At 35.8% G+C, this 17,695-nt stretch overlaps 2 protein-coding genes across 4 annotated transcripts in view; one reads left to right on the forward strand and one right to left on the reverse strand.

Moving 5' to 3' along the window:
• Nucleotides 1-17,695, reverse strand: part of slc6a7 (solute carrier family 6 member 7) — a 666,512-nt gene that overhangs the window by 460,829 nt on the left and 187,988 nt on the right. The window lies entirely within an intron of this gene.
• The window catches only part of LOC114649956 (stromal interaction molecule 1-like), a 218,201-nt gene that overhangs the window by 77,468 nt on the left and 123,038 nt on the right, over nucleotides 1-17,695 (forward strand). For all 3 annotated transcript variants that reach the window (XM_051926480.1, XM_051926479.1, XM_028799351.2), the window contains exon 4: nucleotides 9,480-9,591. In XM_051926480.1, the coding sequence (XP_051782440.1) occupies nucleotides 9,480-9,591 (112 nt within the window). The remainder of the gene's footprint in view (nucleotides 1-9,479; nucleotides 9,592-17,695) is intronic.

The following is a 17,695-nucleotide window of genomic DNA, read 5'->3' on the forward strand; positions in this document are numbered from 1 at the left end:
ACCATGTACTTCAAAGTATTTTAAGGGATATGCTGTAAGAGCAAGTAGTCCTAGGGCGGCTGGTGTTTGTCATTTGATCCGTCTATTTACACACTAAGAGTTGTGTTGCATACTTGACATAAGTCATACCTGCTTAACATGGATGAATGACTCAGTCTAGGGCAAATGTTTCCATGGAAAGAATATAAAGGTATAGCTGAGACATAAAGAGTATCTAGTTTGACAACCTTAGGGATTGCGTTTTTGTCTTTTAAAACTAATGTTTTTTTTTTTCTGGTCTCATCTGACGGTGATCTCTGTTTACACTGTAAATGTTGTAAACGAGGCTTTCTGATAACTATGGAGTTCCAAAGCACTGTCAGTAGTGCCCACTTGAGGGGGATATAACTGTTAAACCCTGGATAGTAATAAAGGCAAGCACTGAATCTTTAAAATGTTTGTTCTTTACAATAAAGTATTCCAATCACATTGAAGCCCTTTGGAGCACAAGAACAAAGTGGAATTGCCAGAAACAAATGACGATCATAATTAAACAAGTCCCAAAACTGATTCCAAAAGCAAGTCCAAAAAAAGCAGAACGTCGAAAAATCAGAAATCAATAAATCACAGAAATCATAACAAATGCAAGTACCCTCACCAACTCTCTAGCGCAGTGCTTCCCAAACTCTGTCTTCGGGACCCACTGTGGCTGCAGGTTTTTGTTCCAACCACCTTCTGTTTGTAATTGAACTCCTGGGCTAATTAAGTGAACTGTTATTTCCCAAGTTCTGTGTTTTGGTAAAGAAATTAAAATAGAAATTAGAAAACTAAGTTTGGTTGGTGTGTATATATATATATATATATATATATATATATATATATATATATATATATATATATATATATATATATATATATATATATATATATATATAATATATATATATATATATATATAATATATATATATATATATAATATATATATATATATATATATATATATATAATATATATATATATATATAATATATATATATATATATATATATATATAATATATATATATATATATAATATATATATATATATATATATATATATAATATATATATATATATATAATATATATATATATATATATATATATAATATATATATATAATATATATATATATATATATATATATATATATATATATATATATAATATATATATATATATATATATATATATATATATATATATAATATATATATATATATATATATATATATATATATATAAAAAATATATATATATATATAATATATATATATATATATATATATATATATATATATATATATATATATATATATATATATATATATATACAAATATATATATATAATATATATACAATATATACAGTGGTACCTCGGTATACATCCTTAATCCGTTCCAGATCCTTTGACTTATACCAAACAGGACGTGTACCAAACAAGTTTTTCCCATAAGAAATAAAGGGAAAATGATTAATCCGTTCCCATGAAAAAAAAATCCTATTGTTATTGGCATATTATACATTGATGGGGTTGTATAAAATAATGTAAACTCTGCTTAATACTAAAATACATAAATACAAAAGCAATTAGATGAAATAAATTAAAATTTAACCTCACTTTACTTTTTAATAACGTCTTTGTTTTTCACAATTGTAGATACCGTCGTTCTTGGCATACGGTATGCAGCAGCCATGTCCCGGATACGCATGCCACCTTCATACTTTTCAACAGTCAATTCAAATTTACGCAAAAAAACACAAAATCACGTGAAAATTCACATAGTTATAGTGCGGGTTGTTCACTGAATGCTAGCAACTGATGTACTGACGCTCGTGGGCAGCGTAGGGTAGTGCACGGTGTGACGATGCAGGTCCGCTCCACGCTCCCAAGCATCCTTACGGGGAGCCCTGAACCCGACAGTGTCGGTAATGTCCCCGAGATGAGCTGACAAATGAGGACAATTCTCAAATGAAGCCAGGGGATAGTGCAAGAATGCCAAGTGCTTTTATTTAAAACAAAAATGAGTGTCCAAACAAAAAGTGCAGTGCATCTGGTTTCAATAAATAATTATTTAATAAATATCCATAAAAACAAGTGTTCTGTGGGACTAAAAACAACAATAAATAAATCCGATAAAATCCGAGGTTAAAAATGCAGTCTCACTCTTCCTGATCACAGCCCACCTGTGCAGGTGCGACTCGCTCCAGCTACCTCATTAACTTCCTTGCGGTTGTGCAATCGTGCCCACGGAGAACGACACGGCTATATGGGTTAAAACCTGGCCCTTTTTTTGAAGCCGCGGACCCGCTATACCACACTCGGTGTTCTAGCACACGAGTCGTATTCCAAACAAAGGTCGTATGCCAAGCAAAATTTTTCGCTTCCAAACAGGACGTATACCAAGTTGGACTTATTCCAAAGCAGACATATACCGAGGTACCACTGTATTTATTTTTTAAAATGTACCAAGCAGTTATGTGGGAATAATGTATTTTTTTCTTTTTAACAATATTTTCATCTTAATTTTCATTCTACTTTTCCAGGTGTTCTAATTTTTAATTAATCCATTATTAATCCATTATTTACTAATTAGTGGATCTGGCGCTAAAGTAGTTGCAGCCTTTGATTATTCAGTGTTGTTTGCCGGCATGTCTGCTCTATTCATTGTTAATTGTCATTAATAAGATACAACGAAGGGGGAAAACTGCACAAAGAAAGGGCAAAATATAATGAAATCAAGAAAAGAGTTAAGCATTTAAATCTATAGCAAAAGCAGAAATATTTCTAAATGTCTTATAAATATAAAAATCATGCTGCTGTGCTTTTCTGAATGTAGAATAAAAGAAAACGAAATACCAGCTTATTAAATGAGCTCAGTGTTATCATGTGTTGCCAAAGATTAGGAGTCTGATTGGAACAAAAACCTGCAGTCACAATGGGTCCCCAGGATGTAGTTTGGGAAACACTGCTCTAGCATATTCACAATGAACCACCAGGAACTGTTGAAGACCTTCTGTATTTTCAGGATGTAGGGCAGGTGGCTCCACCTCTTATGGGACCACCACCATGTTTTACAAAACATGGAACATAGGCAGCTTATTGTCACGCGCGAGTCCCTGTCTTGCACCCCAAAACACGAGGCTGAGTCTCGGTACTTCAGCAAAACCAGCTTTTTCAGCTTGAAACAGGAACAGAATGATTATTTATTGTAGCAGGATCTACCACTCTCCTATACACAGACACAGCAGTCAAGCAAGTTAGTGGCCAATTTTTCTGCATTTATAATGTTTTTTGCATCACCCATTGATGACAAGCAATCTTCCAAAGACAGGGCAGTCGTGCTTCAGGACGCTGTTTGGCGTGTTGTCCAGCTTTTGGGGGGGGAGGGGTGTTTCAAAAGAGTACAGTAATCCCTCCTCCATCGCGGGGGTTGCATTCCAGAGCCACCCGCGAAATAAGAAAATCCGCGAAGTAGAAACCATATGTTTATATGGTTATTTTTATATTGTCATGCTTGGGTCACAGATTTGCGCAGAAACACAGGAGGTTGTAGAGAGACAGGAACATTATTCAAATACTGCAAACAAACATTTGTCTCTTTTTCAAAGGTTTAAACTGTGCTCCATGACAAGACAGAGATGACAGTTCCATCTCACAATTAAAAGAATGCAAACATATCTTCCTCTTCAAAGGAGTGCGCATCAGGAGCAGATAATGTCACATAGATAGAGAAAAACAAACAAATCAATAGGGCTGTTTGGCTTTTAAGTATGCGAAGCACTGCGGCACAAAGCTGTTGAAGGCGGCAGCTCATACCCCCTCCGTCAGGAGCAGAGAGAGAGAGAGATAGAGAGAGACAGAGTTTGTTTTTGAATACGTGCCCTTCGAGCTTTTAACACTAGAATTACCAGAGTCTACGAAAAAAACTCGTAGATCCGGCCCACCTTAAAACCGTTCTCGCCTCTCTTTTGTCTTCTAAATGTGCCGATTATGAGGAGCAGCGAGCAGCCGGCTATTCCATCCCCCACCATCACAGAACGTTCACTAAGTTTTCCGAGCTCATGGCTTGTTTGATTACCTGGGAGTGACTGAACTGCTGGAGTTTTAGAATAGAAATAATAGATCGCTATTTGGAATACTTGCATTTCATGCGTGTTCCGTTTCAACAGTAATCTGTGTAAACACATTGCTAAAACAGAAACTTTTTCATATTTTAGTAATAAATGTTACAAAATGTAGAATGTGTAAAGCCCGAGTTCCTAAGATCAAATAAACACTTCCACAAAAGCTTCACACACCATATAACAGTTTCCGTGGCGTAGCGCGCTAAGATTTGCTTCTCAGACTGAGTAGCTTTTCTTTGCCTCACAAACATGAGTTCAATTCCCCGCTGGGGATAAAGTGTTACTTCTTTTTTTTCTTTTTAACCTCAAACGGACATAAAATTTGTAAATTGGTATGCACTGTCAGTTAATGAGATCGTTATATTTTCATGTGGGATGCTCCTTTTAAAATATTTTTTAACAATTGAGACTGCAATTAACATGAACAACTGTCCTTATAACTTATTTTTTTCAAGATCCATAACACACAGACAGACAGAGCACTGCGTAATACAGAGACAGACAGGCAGAGATATATAAACAAACAGGGAAGGCACACGTACTGAAAGAAAAAGCACTGAATAAGCTCACCCGCTCTAACATCACCCCTCCCCCGATCTGACTCTCTAAGTAACAGCGCAAGTACAGACGCAAACCAAGTGTAATCAAGAGTCCTGGTTCGATCCCCACTCACTCCTATATTTGCCGTTTTCAGTAGTAAGCTGCTCTTTTTGTTAATATTATATAGTACACACATGCACTTGATTTGTGTCTGTACTTGCGCTGTTACTTAGAGAGTCAGATTGGGGGAGCTTATTCAGTGCTGCAGAAACAACGCGCATGTTGATTTTTTTTTTCTTTCAGTACATGTGCCTTCCCTGTTTGTTTGTATATCTCTGCCTGTCTGTCTCTGTATTATGCAGTGCTCTGTCTGTCTGTGTGTTATGGATCTTGAAAAAAATAAGTTATAAGGACGGTTTGCTGACTTGGAGCACCACTGCCTTACTGTGCCACACAGACGCGAGTTCGATTCCCAGCTTTGAAGAAAGTGTTTTTTTTTTCCTCAAACGGACATTGAATTTATAAATTGGTATGCACTGTAAATCGTTAACTTTAAAATGTCAATCGCGGTTATTTCTGTTGATTAATTCATGCTTTTTTACTTAGAGTCAGAACAGGAGCTTTTTCAGCTTATTCAGCTTCTGATCTGACTCAAACAGCGCCAGTATAACTTCACACCCAACCTGACGCTGTTCGTTTTCAAATAATATTGCATTACTTCGACGATGTTTTCTGATTGGTACTATTCGCGTCATAAAATGATTTCTTCAAAACGTCACATATATTTGTCTCTTTCTTTTTTTAAAATGTGCGTTGTAGCACTCAGCAACTGGCCACCTGCATGTTCTTGCGCACACTAAATCAGACAGCGCTATATGCAATCATCAGATTCAAATGTTAACAGTTATATAGCACAGAATGGAAATCAGCAGTTCTTAGCATTCCACCTACTGTAACTTGCTTTCTTTTTTCTTCGGTTATAGTCTTGAATAAAAGTGCACTTGTTTTGTTATACTTTTACATCAACATATGTTCCTGTGTTTGAGCTACATGGGCATGCTCAAAAAATACACGTATAATGCCACGAAAAGTGCATGCAGACACTTCAGTTCGCAAGCATTGGTACGACAATGCAGTCACAAGTACACTGCAGAGCTTTAGCAGTGTCAGATGGGGAGTGTCTGATGATTGCATATAGTGCTGAAGTTACTGCTCTTTACTATGCTTTCCTCTGCATGTCCTGGAGTACAAAAGAAACAGCATACAGCAACATGTGGAGACTGGCAATACTGGGGGAAAAAAAACACGCGGTCGTATGTATCGTGATACACTGCAGAACTATAGCGAGTCTTTATGTAAAAACAGCAGTGTCAGGTGGGGGGCGGTAGGGATGGATCCTGAACGCGACTGAGACAATGAAAAGTGAATTTAAAAAAATAAAGCTAACCTTTACAAATATCATAAATTACACCAGCTGTTACAGACTGAAATCAAATGTATCTTTTTATTCTAAAATAGTGAAAATAAGAACACTTCTCAAATGGGAGTTGTGCAGGATTGAACTCATGAGCTTCTGATTCCCAGTCAGCGACTGATACTGTTACGCCATGGAAGAAGTGATAGTTAATTCATATCAATGTCTCACACTAAGGCGAGTTTTTTTGGCGGTGGCTTTTTTTTGTACCTTTTGTGAAAGTGTTTCTTTGATATTTAGACTTCAGGCTTCATACATTATATAGTTTATGCCTACATTTTGTCAATTGCTACTAGAATATATAACACGTTTCTGTTTTAACAATATGTTTACACAGATTACTGTAGAAATGCAACACATATGAAATGCGTGTGTTCCAAATAACAATCTTATTATTTCTACTCTAAAACTCCACTTCACTCCCAGGTAATCAATCAAGGCAAGAGTTGGGAAAAGCTTGTTTACGTTCTAAGTCGTTGGGGGGATGGAATAGCCAGCTGCTGGCAGCTTGTCTTTATCAGTACATTTAGATGACAAAAGACGCTGGCGGAGAGGTGAGAAAGGTTTTAAGAAGCGATTTAAGGTGGGCCGGATATACGAGTTTTTTCGTAGGCTCTGGTAATTCTAGTGTTAAGTATGCGAAGCACCGTGCAGCATGTCGTTTCAGGAAGCAGCTGCACAAAAGATAGCAACGTGAAGATAATCTTTCAGCATTTTTAGACGAGCGTTTGTATCGTCTAGGTGTGCGAACAGCCCCCCTGCTCAATCCCCCTACATCAGGATCAGAGAAAGTCAGCGCAAGAGAGAGAGAAAAGTAAGCTGGGTAGCTTCTCAGCCATCTGCCAATAGCGTCCCTTGTATGAAATGAACTGGGCAAACCAACTGAGGAAGCATGTACCAGAAATTAAAAGACCCATTGTCCGCAGAAATCCGCGAACCAGCAAAAAATCCGCGATGTATATTTAAATATGCTTACATATAAAATCCGCGATGGAGTGAAGCCGTGATATAGCGAAGGATCACTGTACAGAAACCTCACATGTATACAGTACATGGGCAAAAGCAACAGTAAAGAAACATGCATGTAATAAGCACAAAAATGAACAAAAAAGACATGACCTTGAACTCAAGCCAAAGGAGGAACTCAAGTTGGGACATTACAAAAGAATTTTGTGCATGTTTTTCACTAAAATCAAAGTTAACATCTCTAGATTTGAAGGATTCTCCCACAAATAATTAGCATTTATCTTGAGCTCTGCAAATAAGGTGTTATTGGTTAACTCAAGGAGAGGATTTTAAGTGCATTGGGAGCTGTTATGAAATTGTCTAATTGCTTTGAGCACCAAAAGAAGTTCTAATTTATTGTGTGTAAAATTAATAGTCCTTTTTCCAACATGCAGTATATTTTCCAGGTGTTTCTAAATCATTTCTGCTATCATTTGCTTAGGTTTAATTTTTAAATTTCATAAGTTGCATACAAAACCTAAATTTAGGCTTCTATTATGTGTGAGGAAAAACATGTCTCAGATGGATTTCAATGATGACAGCATTCTCTTGTTTTATGTATTTTTATTATTTAAAATATTAAAAAAAAAAAAAAAAAAAAAAGCTCAAAGCGATTATTTGCTGTATTGATCAGATTAGATAAACTTTATTAATCCCATGGGGAAATTCAGATGCATATTGCAGCAGAAACATAAAAAACAAGGATACAGGTTCTCAGGGTAGATAATACAGCCAATCAGTCAATCAATCATTAACTAACAAATAAAAATAAACTTAATGAGTACTTAAACTTACTGAGCAATTATGTTGCATATTTTAGAATTGGAAAGAAGCTGTATGTTTTTACTCCTAACTTTGCATTTAGGCTTAATAATTTTTTCTTATCTCCGATATTACATATTAGATTTTCTGAACAACACCTACAAACTAATACCATACAAAATGCCATGAAAATAAGCACAACAATTACATGCAATTTAATTAACAGATTGATACCGTTTAATGAAGCAACAACTAGCTTATGATTGATGTAAACATCAAAGTTTTTTTTCTGTGTTTATCCCCTCAAGTAAAAGCTTGATTTATGATGTACCAACACTTTTCCTTAAAGTGTAAAAAAGTAGCAACCATTCCAAAATAAAGCTTTCTTTTATTTGGAATTAACTAGAATAAGACTTTATGAAATTGCCACAAGGTTTATTCGCATTAATCTTTGGTTACTTTTATTGTATAGTGATAAATTATAAATCTTTTTCTGTTTCAGGATACTCTGTTGCCTTCAGCTAGCTCAAATGTGGGTTTCTCTTGTTTTTTCTTATAGTTCTAGTTTAGGCAAATGCTTTCCTCTTGCTGCTGATTCTATCAACTCTTTCTTTAAAAATAGTCTGAAGTTAAACAGTTGCTTTACATAGTTAAGATTTTCTTTATATGGATAGGAAAGTAAAACCATTTATTCAGTGTTAAAGATCTTGAACTCATCTTGCTCAAAATTCAAACAGATTTTTAATACCAGGTTTTCCGAATTTCACACATATGAAATAAAAATTAAAAATAACCTGCAGATGTTGGTGCAATGTTGTTATGCTTGGCTACTGAGCTTCAAAGTCTGCAGTTTGAATTGAGAATTTAGAGCTGACTGTTTAATGCTTTCCTGGTCACTTTTTCCTTTTCCAATTTTGCTTTCCTGTCCAGAGACAGAAAACTTAATTGGTGGAAGTGACCTAAAATAAATCAATTTAACAGTTTCAGTTATGTTAAATATTCTTAAAAACATCTAAATGTTAAAACATCACAATAGATTGCATTTTATTTTAATGACAAAAGTAATCTTTACAACCAAAGCCATTATCTTTAGCTCTCTAAAGCACATTTACTACGCAGATCAAGAAATAATAGATATTAAGCTGTTGTTGTTATTGAATATTTATAATTGTTACTAATATTTAAAATAATGCAATTTTAACCAACATCCAGAGTCTTAAATCACAGGATGAACAGTTAGCCTTTGCATCAATCATCAGTTAATCTAAATGTTGATTCAGGTATTATGTCTAAATGTTTTCACCATAAACATTATGCTCGCTGCTATGTTTTATTTATTTGTAATTAGTTTATGTTTAATGGCTATGTTCTTTGTGATATGTATATATTATGTTTTGGCCTCTCTGTAAAATTTGCTGACAAACCAAATTTCCCTCTTGGTACAATAAAATTATTTTCATGCTTTTAAAAATGATTTGAACATAACAAGTCATAAGAGGTTTTAAATGTGACAACAATCATAATGTTTATTTTATGCCTGTTTTTAAGTATACAACTGGACTACAGAAGATGTGGTGGAATGGCTTATTGCCTATGTGGAGCTGCCACAGTATGAAGAGGCTTTTAGGAAATTAGTGCTCAATGGCAGTGCAATGCCAAGGTTAGTAAACCTCTCATATTGAGAGCTTGGGATGTTTTCAATTGCCTGTTTTTTTTTCAGCTAAATTACCATGTTTCTTTGATTGCTACAGTAACTGTCAGGTGTGCATAGAAAATGTCAATTAGTTGAACCTCTGCAGCTAATTTTGGATGGTCTATTAGTCTTGCAGATTTAGATGTCACAACTGTGCCCCTGAGCAATTCGCACAATCTGGACTTGCTGTAATTAAAAAAATGCAGAGTATGTATTGGGGATGAGGATCTAGAACATTGCTTAAAAAATAGTCAGCCCCTAAAGAGGTATTTTAGCAATTGCATACTTTTTTGAATGCATGGCCATAGGGAGTTATTAATTCATTACTGTTTTTCTGTAAATGTAGCTATGTAAGTTTTTGAAAAGGTGGAGTTTTAAATATGGCCTTATTTAATCTTAGAAATGGAAGAATATCATTCCGCTCTATTGTGTGGTCTTCTTGACTACCCCATACCTCAAAATAAATGTGTTTGTCTGAAGTTAGACCATTTGATCATTGTGGAATAAGCAGATGATAGTTAGGCTTAAATGTCAGAAAAGTAATGTCATTCCCCTTTTTTCCAGTGGTGCAAAACAAGAAATTACATTCAAAGATTTGAGCTTTAATTTGTCCATTGTACTTGTATAGAGGACTTGAAAAGCTGTGCAAAAGCACTTCCAAGGCAGTTTTCTCATCATAGCTACTAGGTGCATGTTAATACTGTTTGTTCAATCAGTAATCATTGTGAGTTCTGTTCAAATAGTGAAGACCTGATCAGTCAGATATCCTGTGATTGTGGAGCTCATACTTGTGTGAGCACTTGGGTTGTATGGTGTACCAGTAACGAAGTAGCACCGAGAAGCCCAATTTCTACAGCAGTAGGTACCAACAGTTTGGTACTTTTGATACAGGAAGTAAACAGTTTTTAAAGACCTTGTGCCCAGCTCGCTCTTCTTCTGCTCTTCAACACACTGTAAATTTCACAGTGGACAAGCAATCCCCCCAGCCCCTTTCGACGCACTAGTGCAGTGTTTCTTAAATTATGAGTTGCAAACGTGTTTGTGATGGGTTACCACATGATTGAGTAGTAAAATTAAAAAGTCTATCCAAGTATTAAATCTGTACCAAATTACAGTACCCTTCATAATGACAAAGACATATTTTTCCTTGATTTACAAAGTTTAAGGTTCTACTATGTCTTGTGGTAAACAGAAAATGTTTGAAGAACTGTCATGAAAAATAGTTTTGAAGGTATAGTTTTGGTTGAGTACAGTAATCCCTCCTCCATCGCGGGGGTTGCGTTCCAGAGCCACCCGCGAAATAAGAAAATCCGCGAAGTAGAAACCATATGTTTAAATGGTTATTTTTATATTGTCATGCTTGGGTCACAGATTTGCGCAGAAACACAGGAGGTTGTAGAGAGACAGGAACATTATTCAAACACTGCAAACAAACATTTGTCTCTTTTTCAAAAGTTTAAACTGTGCTCCATGACAAGACAGAGATGACAGTTCAGTCTCACAATTAAAAGAATGCAAACATATCTTCCTCTTCAAAGGAGCAAACAAACCAATAGGGCTGTTTGGCTTGTAAGTATGCGAAGCACCGCGGCACAAAGCTGTTGAAGGCGGCAGCTCACACCCCCTCCGTCAGGAGCAGAGAGAGAGAGAGACAGATAAAAAAATCAATACGTGCCCTTTGAGCTTTTAAGTATGCGAAGCACCGTGCAGCATACTTAAAAGCTGCACACAGAAGGTAGCAACGTGAAGATAATCTTTCAGCATTTTTAGACGAGCGTCCGTATCGTCTAGGTGTGCGAACAGCCCCCCTGCTCACACCCCCTACGTCAGGATCACAGATAGTCAGCGCAAGAGAGAGAGAAAGAAAAGTAAGCTGGGTAGCTTCTCAGCCATCTGCCAATAGCGTCCCTTGTATGAAATCAACTGGGCAAACCAACTGAGGAAGCATGTACCAGAAATTAAAAGACCCATTGTCCTCAAAAACCCGCGAAGCAGTGAAAAATCCGCGATATATATTTAAATATGCTTACATATAAAATCCGCGATGGAGTGAAGCCGCGAAAGGCGAAGCGCGATATAGCGAGGGATTACTGTGCATAATTATATGCAAGAAACAAAACATTTCTAAACAGAGGACATCTTGTGCCAAACAGTATAACTTTTAGGTGCCATGGGATATGCAATTAAAACTTGTTACATTGATGGGCACAAATTGCAACTTAATTCTAGGGTTGTGCATCATAAAATGTCTTGCTTATATGCTGTAAAATCCAGTTTTTTTTTCTAGAGAAATCAATAAAATATTTTTTTGTTGATATTTCTTTTAAAAATTTGAAATGTTGTACTTGCTACTGTTCAGCCATTTGCAGATCCATTATTGCATAAACAGACTAATAGCAATTTATTTTTGGTTATGTAATTTTGGCACAATAATTGCAAAAATACCCTTAGTACTTAAGTGGGTTAAACATAAGTAGTTGTGTGTTGGTATGTTTGTAATATATAGCAGTAATGTTCCGTGTAAGAATAAGGATGCATGCAAAATGTTTGGTTTCAAAAAGCTCAACACTGATAATTGTAATGATGTGTCTATAGAGCATGCCTTTCCTGTTGCATGTAAAAGCTAAGAACTAATCACATGATCTAATCACTAATCACATAGTAGAGTTGGGCGGTAAGACCAAAATTTTATATCACGGTATTTTTCTAAATTCTGCCGGTTTCACGGTATTAGACGGTATTTTATCCCCCATGCATGAGTGGATGTTAACCACATTTTCCACTGCAATTACTGCAGTAGACTGGCTAAGAATAACCTATTAGACTGTTATGAGAATTGTACATCGTACAAAAAGACATTTTAATATGCACACAAGTATTAATCCAGGTTTGCATGGCCCCATAAAGTGATAGTTTTCAAGGGGGTGGCACTAAAGAGAAGGAATCACATTGCATGACAGATGCAGTCAAAATATAGAACCTTTAATTGAACAAATTTTGCAAAAGCTTAAACTATGATTTTGACAACATATTTTCAACCATCCAAAGAGGCATTTAGACTTAGTAAAATATCCAGAGGTGTTTGTCAAAAGTTGGATTGCACTGAACATGTCTTAGAAAAGGAATAAATAGTAAATATTTTTTGTAAACCAACTACACTTTCTGTTAATGTTTACAATCTCTGTCCACTGACATGTTAAAGTGACTTTTTAAACAATTTTACCATCATTAAACTGCATAATATTTAAACTAATAAATAATAACAATAAAATACATAATAGTATTACTGATAGTTACACCATTACTTCAAGGCTTCAAGCCCAGGTGCATTACACAGTATTCACCAAATTAAAATAAAATAAAACAAGTGCAATCTTGGTGATGACATCTTACCAACTGTACCATCATTTAGGCAAACTGCATTAATATGGACCTTGCTTCAAGCTAAGCTATATACATAAATAATAAAAACTGCAACTTGCATTTATAATGCTGCTTGTGGTATAGCCCTATGGAAGCGCATTAGGGCCACTGTGAAGAAAAAAAAATATGGACACGGAAGAAAAAAACAAACTATATGTCGAGAATAAATTCGACATGTTGACTATGTCAAGATTAAAGTCGACATTTCCACTTTATTCTCAGTTTATTTTATAATTAAAGTAGAATGTTGTAAACTAAACTTCATCCTAAAATCAATGTTTAATTTACTAGATTTTCTCAAACCCTGTCACAAGTTAATGCAGCACATCAAATACTTTGTGTTAAGTGTTCCCTGACCCAGTCGTTAATCACTACGCTTCTTAAACTGACTTCCTCCGCACTAAGAGCAGGTGCCTGCAGCAATCACCGCACAGAATCCATTCACTTCATGATATTCCTGCTCTCTACCAAAACCACACGATAATTACCAATCACCACACGATAAACGTCTTTGTGAAATTAAAACTAGTTATTAACTTAGCCGACGGAGTGTTCAGAACTTTAAAAATATCTTCGTTATACATGTTTAATTATGCCATCCATTCAGAGTTGCGCCCATCTCTGAACGAGTCGATAGCACATCACAGAATGAATACAAGCAAAACATACACTAGCAAGTACAAAAACAAGTACAACTTGGCTTGCAGTATTATCCAGTAGTATAGAAACAGTATTTACACATCTGACCTTTTAAAACTAAAGTATCTCCAGGCGACGGATGTGACTCCTTTTTTTCGGCAAAAGTTCTTCTGTTCATCACATGTTCAACTTTACTTTTAGTTCAGTTTCGGAATGCTCTCTGTCCATTTTCACCACGTGGCATACCTATGCTACCGCCCACTATTTGGTGGTGTAGCAGTGAAAAAGGGCCCTAGTGCAACAAATCTGTGTTTAGCGGTGTAGCAGTGAAAAAGGTCCCCACTTAAACAGTTTCCCGCTGCGCCACGTTCAGAACGTCGTTTAGGCAATTTAAACCGGTGTTGCGGTATAAGAAAAATCCATATCATAAAAAAAATAAAAAACGGTTTTCGGTATGAACCGGTATACCGCCCAGCACTAACATGAAGGGCTTAGCAAAAAAATTCTTGTGAAGTTATAAGGATGACACACAAGCTCTCTTCAACTGAACAACAATTGACAAAATAGAAGTAGGTCTATAACTGATGACTCCTGTAAAACCTGCCTACTTGCGTTTGTGTGTTGTTTTTTTATTTAAAGATATGTTCACATATAATGTGAGACGCACCTATTGCATAAGACCAAGTCTGTCTGTCTGCTGGTCCATCTTGGGTTAGTGCAAATACATTTAGACATGATTAAAAAATAGATTGCACTCTATCTCTGTGAGATCTGCTGTTTTTATTTAAGCCCTCAACTTTTTCAATATGATCAGGGAATCATCCTCGAACTGTAGTTATTCCTTAGACTCTGTATTTGGATTCAACAGCACAGTATGAACCTCTGAAAATTTGGAAAAACAAAATTTATATTATCTGATTTTTTGATTGTGTATTTAAGCGACATGTGACAGATAATGTTTTTATTCTAGTAATGTGGTTTTGTTAAAGGAATATTTGTGCTTTATTCATTTACAGTAATCCCTCCTCCATCGCGGGGGTTGCGTTCCAGAGCCACCCGCGAAATAAGAAAATCCGCGAAGTAGAAACCATATGTTTATATGGTTATTTTTATATTGTCATGCTTGGGTCACAGATTTGCGCAGAAACACAGGAGGTTGTAGAGAGACAGGAACGTTATTCAAACACTGCAAACAAACATTTGCCTCTTTTTCAAAAGTTTAAACTGTGCTCCATGACAAGACAGAGATGACAGTTCTGTCTCACAATTAAAAGAATGCAAACATATCTTCCTGTTCAAAGGAAACAGAGAGTAAAGCAAACAAATCAATAGGGCTGTTTGGCTCTTAAGTATGCGAAGCACCGCCGGTACAAAGCTGTTGAAGGCGGCAGCTCACACCCCCTCCGTCAGGAGCAGGGAGAGAGAGAGAGAGAAACAAAGTCAAAAATCAATACGTGCCCTTTTGCACACAGAAGGTAGCAACGTGAACATAATCTTTCAGCATTTTTAGACGAGCGTCCGTATCGTCTAGGTGTGCGAACAGCCCCCCTGCTCACACCCCCTACGTCAGGATCACAGATAGCCAGCACAAGAGAGAGAGAAAGAAAAGTAAGTTGGGTAGCTTCTCAGTCATCTGCCAATAGCGTCCCTTGTATGAAATCAACTGGGCAAACCAACTGAGGAAGCATGTACCAGAAATTAAAAGACCTATTGTCCGCAGAAATCCGCGAACCAGCAAAAAATCTGCGATATATATTTAAATATGCTTACATATAAAATCCGCGATAGAGTGAAGCCGCGAAAGGCGAAGCGCGATATAGCGAGGGATCACTGTATAGAGATATCATAATAACTGGTACTTTGGTACTAATTCAGTAGTAAAGGTTCCAAAAAATAATGGTACCAGCTTTTTTTTTTTTTTTTTACAGCATTGGTAATTCAGAGAGAGTACTGTGCTTATGTGTGACTACTGCTTGATTTGTTATTACCAAAATAAAATGTATTTAGTGTTTTAATGCTTTGAAGGACTAGGGACATCTTTCAATTAATAATAATATTAATATATTTTTAATGATAATATTAATCATATTAATTAACAGGTACACGCTCTCGCCTTAACACAATTAGCAGGACAAGTAAATCAGCATAATTTATTGTTAAATACAAATCTTAAAATGCTAAAGTTGTCTCATTTGTTTAGCTTTTGAAGGCAAACTACGATTCATTAATATGACCCATGATTGAAAGTAAATGTCATATTTTTAAATGGTATGTTAAAGAATATTATGTTGCCTCACAGTTAAATTTTTTGACTACAGGTAACTAGAGCCTAAGTAATTTTCTTATTCTGGATTTGTACACAGGTGTAAGCAATAGCAGTCTGATCATTCACATAAGAAACCCTGAAAACATCAAAACAAAGGTTGTTTAACATGAATTCTGAAATAAAGGATTGATCTAAAACTGACAAGTTTAATTTCAAATGCTAAATCTTATATTATCAAATGTTATAAAGTTAACAGAGTGGTTCACTGAAATAACAGACTTTAAAAACGTGCTTTTGTTTAAATAGAAATATCATGAATTATCTTGGAATTGCAGTAATAAAACAGAACATATATAATAATGTTTGAAGGTTTATATTAGGTGTGAATTTTAAGCAGTATATTTCAGTTACTGGACAAGAAATGTCAGAATATACTAAGAATCTGCACATGCTAAGATAAATTAGGTAGCATGAAACTCTATGCTGAAACCCCCGAAGATTTTAAACCCCATTTGCTGTTACACTGAGGGAACCTCTACCTTCAATTTATTTTGATTTTTATGAATACCTAAACTTTTTTACTTAAATGATAGTTGGGCAACTACTTGATGAATATGATGGGCAACTACTTGATGGATATACCAGCATTTTAAAGCTGTTGTTACTCTTAGTGTTTATATACAAGTCAAATTCTGTTAGAACAAACTTAATTTTAACGAATTCCTCGTTTCCATTATTGTTTATTTGCTCTGGCCAGTTTCCTATAGAACCAGTATTTTTTTAGAAAAAAAAACTCATTACAGCGAAGTCCATTTTGTCTACAGAATTCATTACAACAAAGTAACATGCCTTTGCGATTCAGGAGCTCTGCTGAACAGTCAATTAGATTGCATACATTTATGTCACTTGATTTACTCAACAATTTTCACACTCATGCAGCTGTGAACCTCGAGAACAGTTACTGCAGACTGGATGCATTGTAGGTGTGTCTAGCGGTAGGTTAACTGTCAATCAGATTTGGCTTAAGCTGTATTTGTGGAGCTCTAGATGTTCACTGCAGTTGGACTCTATCGCTTATTTCTGGGTACAATGATCAGATAGAGGATTCATTTTTGGCTCGCCCTTCAGCAAAGTGCTGACTGCTAAGCTTCCCTTGTGTTCATGCTACTGAACCAGTTTCCAAAGTGTTTCATAAATTTGCTAAGATTGTACGTTATAAACACCCGTAAACTGTAATCTTAAAAAATAAATAAATAAATATTGCATTCTGGAAACTGTGGACTGCCTGACAGAGTTCTTTATCCTGGACATGTTAGGCTAATCTACCTGCATATCTGTGAGCTTACTACTAAAAAGGGATGGCTGGGTGGTATTGAAGGCACTGGAGAAATCGAGTAACAATCCTCACAGTGCCGCTTGCTTTGTCCAGTAGAGAATAAGGCTTGTGGAGCAAATAGATATTTGCATCCTTCAATGCAATCTTTGTCTGATACTGCAGTGGGTCCAGGTGGTCTACCACAAGTGGACTTCTGTAGTCCAGGACTAGTCTCTGAAAGGTCCTCATGATGTGAGATGTTAAGTGCCACTGGTCCATAGTCATTAGGTGAAGAGGTGCGTGTCTTCTTGGGAACAGGAACAATTCAGAATATTTCCAAAGTAGCAGTGCTTTCTGTATCCTTAGAGACAGACTGAACAGGTGACAGAGAATATGACAAAGTTGGTCAGCACAGGCATTAAGAACTT

Source organism: Erpetoichthys calabaricus, chromosome 4, assembly GCF_900747795.2.
Source record: "Erpetoichthys calabaricus chromosome 4, fErpCal1.3, whole genome shotgun sequence".
NCBI lineage: Eukaryota > Metazoa > Chordata > Cladistia > Polypteriformes > Polypteridae > Erpetoichthys > Erpetoichthys calabaricus.